General features: G+C 48.1%; 1 protein-coding gene across 1 annotated transcript; it reads right to left on the bottom strand.

Moving 5' to 3' along the window:
* Positions 1-1802: 1802 nt before the first annotated feature.
* On the bottom strand, positions 1803-7945 carry LOC309360892 (mast cell protease 9-like). The gene is made up of 5 exons (XM_081895860.1): positions 7518-7945; positions 6725-6872; positions 5999-6140; positions 4197-4451; positions 1803-2171 (listed from the first exon to the last, which is right to left on the bottom strand). The coding sequence occupies exons 1-5, from the start codon at positions 7630-7632 to the stop codon at positions 2034-2036; spliced, it is 798 nt and encodes a 265-aa protein (XP_081751986.1). The 5' UTR covers positions 7633-7945; the 3' UTR covers positions 1803-2033.
* Positions 7946-8949: the final 1004 nt, after the last annotated feature.

Below are 8949 nucleotides of genomic sequence, written 5' to 3' on the forward strand. Positions count from 1 at the left end.
TAAATTAAAGATGTGATCCTGGATGATTTACTAACAGGGTCTAGTCCCGCCCCGCCCCCCGGTAAATGATGCAGAGTAGGGGGGTTTTCTGTATGAGGTTCTTACAGATCCATTCCAGAGTCAGATTGTTGGGGGGCACAAAGCCAAGCCCTACTCCAGACCCTACATGGCTGCCTTGCAGGATCCCATGGGACGTTTCTGCTGTGGCGGATTCCTCATGGTGCACCAGTGGGTAATGACGGCCACATACTGAAATGAGTAAGTATCACAAATCCTCCCTGGTTTTTAGGAGGGGTGAAGATCATCAAGGGCAAAGCCAGTTGCTATGAGCACCAGGTGGGGGCGGGGTGGGGGTGGGGGCTCGTCTTTTGCACAGGGCCTGGGAGGGGATTGATTCCTGGGAACTAACTGATGCTCAGTTTCCAGCAATTCTACAGTCACCTTGGAGGCACATAACATCATTATTAAAGAAACCCCTTTAGGAAGTGTTTGGCATTTAGGCTCCCCCTCCTGCTAATAAAGAGTTAATTCCAACTTGCTCAGTGTGATTTATTGCTGGCTTGCTCCTGTCAATCCAGCAGGCTCTTGTGTTGCATCAGGCCAGTGGCACATCTAGGCTTGATGCAACGTAAGAAGAGCCTGCTGGAGAAGTCAGAGAGGAGAGCAGCAGGGGGCACCAGAGCCCAGAGAGAGGCAGAGAAAGGCGGATCTTCCTTTGCCCAGCTGAGTTCTAGGAGGGTTACAGAGGAGGAGGAAGAGGAGGAAGAAGCCAGAGGAGATTTTGCAATGCAGTTCTCTAGCCGTGTAATGTGTTTTATACACACCAGGGTATAAAATGCATGCACTTATGAAAGTGACATACAAAAGTGCCTTATAGATGAGGAAATTCCTCGGGGGGGGGGACATCAGGCAAAACTTCATACAAAAATGTGTGCTTTAGGAAAAAGTTGCACTAAAATGAGGACCATTTGTTTAAAAAATTCAAGCTGACATGGAAATGCAGAGAACTGAATTTAGCTTTGCAGACAGCAGGGAATGAGAAAGTGAGAGAAATTGAAACTGACCGTTTTGCCCCTGCCTAACGACTCCCCACCCTGGAAAACCGCCATTTGCTCTGACTCAAAGCAGACACTTTCGTTTCTTTATCACATTGATTTATTCTTTCCTGCCTCCTTCTCCAGCTGGAGGCCTGTTCAGAGCAGCTAACCAAGCTTTAAAACAGGGAGCGTTGAGTCCAGCTAAGTTCCAGGAACACAGGAAGTTGCCTTTATCTCATCATCTACTCCCATTCACATAAGCTCTTACTAAGTAGGTTTGTGTATAAATCAGGCCCCTTTCATCCAGAATCATGAGGACTGGGATCCTTATTTTTAAGAAGAGGGCTAGACCTCAGTGGCAGAGCATCTGCTAGGGTTAACTGTAAACCTGAATGCCTGTACCAGTGGCAACAATGCACCAAAACCCATCACATTAGGCAAAATTGTGGAGTGGTATCTCTGTTTTAAAAGTAAAACAACTTAGGTAAATGTAATTAAATAGACATTTGATGTTTCTGTGAATACTGATGGTTGTTTCTTGGGTAAATAAGGGGAAACAAGAAAACATTTGTCCCTCCCCCACCCCAAAATATGGAGAACTGACCTGAAATAGGAAGAAATGAGAAATTGACATTGCCAGGTTCACCTATGCCTGCTCTCAAGTAGACATGCCTAGGATTGTGCTGCGAGGTGTCCAGGGTTTTGGGAATGCTGGGTCGGTGGGACGAGCAAAGGGGAGGCAGGGCGTCAGAAGGATGACAGAAGTTTACAATGAAGTTTGTTTATTTCAGGAAACAATACAGCAACACTAGCAGTACAGAAGAAGGCAGAGGTTTCTCTGGGGAAAGCCGTGATCGATCCACAGGAGGAGCAGTGGCCGGTGCATCTGACTTCGCAGTGACCAAGCGCGTCTCTCGTATCTGGCTCTCTCTAGCAGGGGCAGGAAGAATCTAGCCGGGAACAAGAAGCTGCTGGCTGCTTTTCTCCTTGCTGGCCTCACTCTTCCTTCATTGTCTCTTTGATCCAAGGGAGATAGGCTGCGACACGCGTGTAAATTGATGGCGGGATTTGGAAGCCATAGGAGACGATTCCATGGGCCACTCCACTGCAGACTAGGGCACTCCCAGAATCCCCCTGAGCAGAAATTGTGGGGTTGGAGAGGGGAGAGAGAAACTTATTTCACATTATTATTCACCATTGCATTTCTACCCCGCCTTTCCTCCAAGGAGTTCCAGGCAGCTGACGCAACACTTCCCTCACAACCACCCTGCGAGGTAGGCTGGGCTGAGAGATGGAGTGACTGTCCCAAAGTCATCCAGTGAGTTTCATGGGCTGCTGCCAGCAACTCCTGGGTGGTTGCTCAGGAAAGTACAAAGACAAGTGAGTGTTTCTTACCAACCGGTTATTATCCAGTATTTACAGAGAGGGCTACAGAACCCAGCCTCTTGGATGATGGTGTTGTCCTGGGTGAATCTCCACCCCCCTCCCACATCCTCATTCATCTCTCCCATGGGTGCTGCAAAGGGCCCTCTGTCTTTGAGCTCTTTGCTCTCCTAGTCTCAAGGCTTGCCGGGTTCTGGGAGAGGGGGGTCTGGAATGCTTTCTGAAGACACGGTGTCCATCAGCTGTCACCCCCCCCCCCGGTGCTTCCTCCTCCACCTCCTTTCCCATTATTTCTCAACTTTCCCCCTCATCCGCCTCTGAGCTGTGACCTCTGATGTGAATCTAAAACAGTCTTCCTCTTCCTCCTCCCTGGAAGGATCAAGCTGGGCAGGGGGTCTCCACCATTCCTCCTCTGCCCACTCCTAGACAGCAAGTGGGGATCTGAGCCCTGGTCTCTTGGGTCTCAGTCTGAACTGAAGTCTCCAGGTGTGCCTGCCTATCCCACTCAGGTGAGGGCTTGAACATCTGGGTGGACGAGAGCACTGGTAGATAGATAGATAGATAGATAGATAGATAGATAGATAGATAGAGATGATAGATGATAGATAGATGGCTTGCAAGCTTCATCCCGGCAGAAGCGCCTACAAATTAGTGGTGGCCAAACTTGGCCCCCCAGCTGTTTTTTGACTACAACTCCCATCATCCCTAGCTCACAGGACCAGTGGTCACGGATGATGGGAAATGTAGTCCCAAATCAGCTGGAGGGCCAAGTTTGGTCACCACTGGCTTAGACTCTTGGGAGGGCATGGTCTCTTCCATTCCCCCTCCCAATTAACCTCCATCAATGCCAGTAGGCCGCACCACAAGCACAATCCTGCAGAAAAGGAAGTTTGATGGAGGTGGATTCAAACAGTTGTGGATTGAGCAGTTCTGGGCGGCGGGGGGGGGGGGGGGGGAGGAAGCTGCAGAAAGATAGATCTGCTTCTGCAGGACTGAAACGACTCACATTTAGAGCTCAGTGAATGCACAATTAAAGCACAGGCTTCTTCCAGTGAACCCTGGGACCTGCTGTGCACCCTTCTCAGACCTCTGATTTCCAGCCCCCTCCACAAACTACAGTTCCAGGTTTCTGTGGGGGAAGTTGTGTGCATGTGACTGATAATCTGTCATGCAAGAACAACACAATCCATTTTAAAACGTTGGCGTAAAAGTCTTCTGAAATATCACAGAAGGATGCAAAGTGGAGACATTTTTAGAGTTGGGGCATTTTTTGTGTGAATTGCAAGAAGCAGAAAAACCACTAACGTGGATTGATCCTTGCTCTTCGCCTTGCCCACAACAGGCAATTGCACTCTCCGTTTAAATCACCACAGGGATCGCCCAAGTGGCACCCATGGGTGCAATAGTACTCTTCTGGTCTTCCCAGGGTCTCTGGGTTCTCTCCCCACCCCTTAGTGCTGGTGGCTGCCTTTTCCTCCCTTGAGAAGTATACAGAGCTGAAAGGGGGGGGGGACTCCTTCCCCACTTCCTCTTTCAACTCCATGGACTTTGCAAGGCTCAGATGGATTCCACCGGAAGGGACCAGAGGTGGCGGCACCAACAGCCCTCACTCAAAGATCCATGGGCCTAAAAAAAAGATGTTGGCAGCCCCAAAACTTTTAGTAAATATTTCTAAAAATTGCATCTCTACATATGAATTAGCATGTGCAATTTTGTAAAGTGCATGGGCTTTTGTTCTGCATTCTCCTTGCTTTTGACAATGGCATGTGGGCTTACGTTGCTGACGTCGCAGAGCTTGGCCCGGCTGCCGGCGCACACCATCTTGTCGGTGAGTTCCGGAATGAACTGGAGGCACTTCCGGCGGCCAAGGGCGGTGACATTGGTCTCAAAAAGTTTGGAGCTGCCTTCATATCTCGCATCAATGCGGCCCCATCCAGCCACAAAACATTCTGTGTCTTTGAGGAGGTCGTTTTCGTTTTCTGGTAACGGGATGACTTGGACGTACTTGTTGATCTTGGCTTCACGGTCGAGCTTCAGGGGAGGAAGGAGGAGAAGAGGATGGTGTGAAACCGGCGTGTTTCCAGAGAGTCATGAGACATCACAGAGAGGGCACTGATAGCTCAGGGTGGGGGAGAAACTTTATCCACTGAACGTTTAACGTTAATTTAATCTGTGCTTTTGGAAATAATGGGTAGTATCTAGCTAAGTTCTAGATTGATAGATTTAGGTAAGTCATGTCCTTTAATTTTGTGATGATTTGCTAGGCAAAAACCAGGTGGCTGGTGCCAATTTGCCAAGTGCAAAAATTCCTACCAGGCCCCTCAACGGCGACCACCTGAGGTCCATAGCAAGGTCAAGGAACGAAAACCTTATACGGTGGGAGGGTGGGAAACAGGAACAGCTGACAGGCGGGGAAAGAGGGAGATCCCCAACCGCGTCCTGCCTTAAGTAGGGCAGGCCACGCCCCCGAGCCAGCCAATTGGCTGACCAGGGGATGACGCAGCTGGGTATCCCCCCAATTGCTCAAGCCGCCCGCGCACGTGGTGGGGCCGTGAAGCCCAGAACTCCACCTCCTTTTAGGGCGGAAGGGGCTCTGTTCAACAAGGGAACCTGAGAAAGTGTTGGACGGGGCAGGGGTGGGGCGGGGGAGCTTAAACATAGTTTGGATAGCAGAGACTCTTTAGCTATGACTCTTGCTTTTCAGGGGACTGGACTGAGTGACTTTTGGGGTGAGGCCTCCCAGCTCTACAAGTCTATGATCCTATGAAAACAGCAAAACAGGAGTGCATTCTATTAGGGGGAAATTGGGTTAGGGAAATGTGCATATTAAGCAAAACTGCATTTGCACACAACTGCTGGTGAGTTTTCAAGAGAGTGTTTTAAAAAGATGCAAGTTGATATAGAAATGTGGAGAATAGGAAAATAAGATATGGGGAGAAACTAAGAGGGGCATGTCGGCAACATGCCTTTGTTGTGATTTTGGAGGTTTTTGTTTGTTTTCACTGATCAGATAAAATGGGGGGTGGGGTGGAATTTTGATGGAAATGTCCTCCGATAGACAATTTACCTGAGTATATGCCTTTCTGTAGACACAACTTGACTGGAGAAATACATTGCTGGTTTCAGAGATGTGCTGATTTTGAAAAGGTGGCTGTGTTTGGGTTTATGTATTATTCCAAAATTGCCAATTGGTATGTGTGCCTGTACAGTGGACCTTCGGCTCACGTTACCCTCAGGTTGCGAAAGCGGCAAACCTGGAAATGCTACTCCCCGCACGCATGTGCAGAAGTGGTCTCTCCGGTTGTGAAAACTTCGGGATACGGCCGGACCTCTGGAACGGAGCCTGTTCGCAACCGGAGGTACCACTGTAAATACTAAATTTATTGAATTTATTCCCCATCCCTTGGAAGTAGTGGGCTGCATAGAATATCAACCTACTACCTATTTGACTTGACTTGTCATCTTACTTTTCTGTATGTGGATACAGAACGCTATTTGCAACCTGAAATTTGATAGTTCCAAAAATAATGACATATGCATTTTGGGCGAAAGCACCAGTTGACAATCTTTCTCCATACCTTTAACAGAAGGATGTCGTTGAAGGGGGTTCCAGCAACCACCATATAATCCGGATGCTGATGGTAACTTTTGACTCCAAACACCTGCTGGGTGCTTTCGACGGCCTTCAGGTCGTGAGCACCCAGAATGACGGAGATATCTCTTTGAACAAGAAGAGAATCAACAGAAAGCCACAGCCGATTACCCCCCCCCCCCCCGGCTTCCATATGTAATCACATTCACCTTAGCATTTCTCCCTCACCCTATTTACCTTCTTTTTATGCTTAGAGAAATTAACTTTAGTATTTGTAAACCGGTATCAAAAATCAACATTACAAAATATTTTAAATCAAAGCTGCAAACATTTTCAAATCTTTACAATGTTCTTTCATGTACTGTATACCGTACATATAACGGTGTTTCTGTGCGCTGCTCTGGTTCGCCAGAAGCAGCTTAGTCACATGACCTGGAAGCTGTCTGCGGACAAACGCCGGCTTCCTCGGCCTATAGAGCGAGATGAGCGCACAACCCCAGAGTTGGTCACGACTGGACCTGATGGTCAGGGGTCCCTTTACCTTTATACAGCACATACAGTACATTTTTAATTATTTCTATGCAATTTTACACACATTCTACTTACCCAGTCAAAAACCTTTTCAATTCCAAAGTCAACTTTTTAGCCCCCCCCCCCATTTTTGGAAGCTGAAAGTCTAAAAATTCAAACCCACTGCGTTACCACGACTCACCCATTGCAGTGGGCTGCAGTCAGGACCCACTGAGGGGCCACAAGGAATCCCCCGCACATGAAACCTCCGCCTCCTTTCAGAGCTGCCATGTACGTCCTTGTATGTGGCTTCGATTCACCACCCCCGACGATCTTGCTGCGGAGGCTGCCTGGAAGAGAGAGACCAGAGTCACCGATTCCACCACACCGTGAAATGGCGTCAATCTTGGAACCGTCAAGGTGGGACTTGGGGGAGAAGGAGTCTTGTGAGGTGGGCTTGTCGGCTTGTCTATCCAGCACATCTTTTAAGAATCTTAGCCATCCCAATTGGTGACCCTCACCATCTCCCGTGGGAGGGAGTTCCATAGTTTTAACTATGTGCTGAGTGAAGAAGCACTTTCTTTTATCTGCCGTGAATTCCTCAGCATTTGCCTTTACTGGATGTCCACAATCTCTAGAGTTACGAGACACCGGGGGCGGGGGGAGGGGGACGACCTTTCTCTACTGTCATTCTGCTTGCCATGTGCCATTTTAAACACCTCCATCAAGTCACTTGCCTTTTCTGTAAACTAAGAAGTCCAAAATGCTGCAACCTTTCCTCATAGGGCAGTTGCTTCCACCCAGTGATCATAGAATCACAGAATCCTAGAGCGGGCAGTGACCCCCAGGGCAATGCAGGAATCTCTACTGAGGCATCCCTGACAGATCATCCTCTGCTTAAAGCCTCCCGTGGAGGAGAGCCCACCGCCTTCCGAGGGAGACTGTTCCATGGTCAAAGGGCTCTGGCCATCAGATTGGATGAAGTCGCTACTCACCGCCAGTGTCCAAGTGGGCAGACAAAAGGGCGAAGAGGAGGAAGCAGAATCTCCCCGGCTGCTCCATCGTTCTGCCTCTGAAGTTGAAGGAAGGGACCAGACTGGCTCTCTTCATGTGGCATCATGTTTTATAGCCTGGCTACCGGCAGCTGGAAACGGTTTTGCACGACCACCTAATCTTCCTCTTCCTTTATCTGTGATCTGGATCTGAAAATCGTTGGTACAAGACACTTAAGGAAGGGAAGCGCTGAGCAAGATAATAGAGCTGGGCTGGGGTGGGGTCGCGTGTGGCCCTTGTGACTCCCCCCTGACCATGCCTAAGACCCTCCGTCAGTCTTTTGGCTAAACATGGGCCCTTGCGTGCCTGGGTGGTGGATGAAGCGGGTGAAACTTTTTTCCAAGAGGGCCAGATTGGATGAAGTGAACATGCGTGAGGGTGGACCAAAGAGCTTTTTTAGGTTTGAAGTGTTTCAGCTTTTATTGGGATATCCCCTCAAAGTTGTTGACCTTTTTTAAGGAATGTTGAGCTTTTTTTAAGATTTGACCCCAATAAAACAGCCACAGAGGCTGGATAAAACAAGCCCCAAAATGGACTTTGGACATGCCTGGTCTAGGAACTACCCTACTGAGCAAAAGTAGAATTTGCATTTGTTGCTCCGCCCACTTTTGCCTCAGGCCCCGCCCACCACTGGGATGTGGCCCTTGGAAGGCTGCCCGGACATTCGCAGGGAAACCAAAATGCTTGTTTACAAAGCTATTGTTCTACCAACCTTACTGTACGCTTGTGAAACATGGACCACTTATAAACGCCATCTCCAACTCTTTGAAAGATTCAATAAACAGTGCCTCCGAAAAATTGTACACATCAGGCGAAATAATATCAGTGTACTGGAAGAAGCAAAGATCACCAGTGTTGAAGCAATGATTCTTCAACATCAACTTCATTGGACTGGCCGTGTTGTGTGGATGCCTGATGATCGTCTTCCAAAGCAAATACTCTATTCTGAACTTAAAAATGGAAAGTGCAATGCTGGTGGTCAACAAAAGAGGTTAAAAGACTGTCTCAAGGCAAATCTTTAAAAATGTAGTATAAACACCAACAATTGAGAAACACTGGCCTGTGAACGCTCCAGTTGGAGAATAGCCTTTCCCAAAGGTATCATGGGCTTTGAAGACATTCAAACTCAGGACGAAAGGGATAAACAGGCTAAGAGGAAGGCATGCTTGGCAATGTCCCCACTGTGGTACCAGGGGAGAGAGACAGCGGAAGAAGATTGGAAGAAATTTAAGGACTATCTCAAGAAATATTGCAAAATTTATGAATGTTAGAATGACGTTGGTTTAGAAATTATGTGGTTTCCAGACGTAATGGATAAGTAAAAAGAAAAGAAAGGTCAAAAATTAAATGAAAATTAAGGGAAAGGATTTGCTG

This window comes from Podarcis melisellensis (assembly GCF_964234715.1).
Source record: "Podarcis melisellensis genome assembly, chromosome: 18".
NCBI lineage: Eukaryota > Metazoa > Chordata > Lepidosauria > Squamata > Lacertidae > Podarcis > Podarcis melisellensis.

Bases quoted from the DNA above. Each gene is read 5' to 3' on its own strand.
- LOC309360892 (XM_081895860.1), bottom strand. From the start codon at position 7,632: ATGAAGAGAGCCAGTCTGGTCCCTTCCTTCAACTTCAGAGGCAGAACG. The intron at 4,452-5,998 runs GTATGGAGAAAG...CCTCCCCTGAAG, and splicing joins ACGACATCCTTCTGTTAAAG to CTCGACCGTGAAGCCAAGAT. The intron at 2,172-4,196 runs GTAAGCCCACAT...ATTTCTGCTCAG, and splicing joins AGCTCTGCGACGTCAGCAAC to GGGGATTCTGGGAGTGCCCT.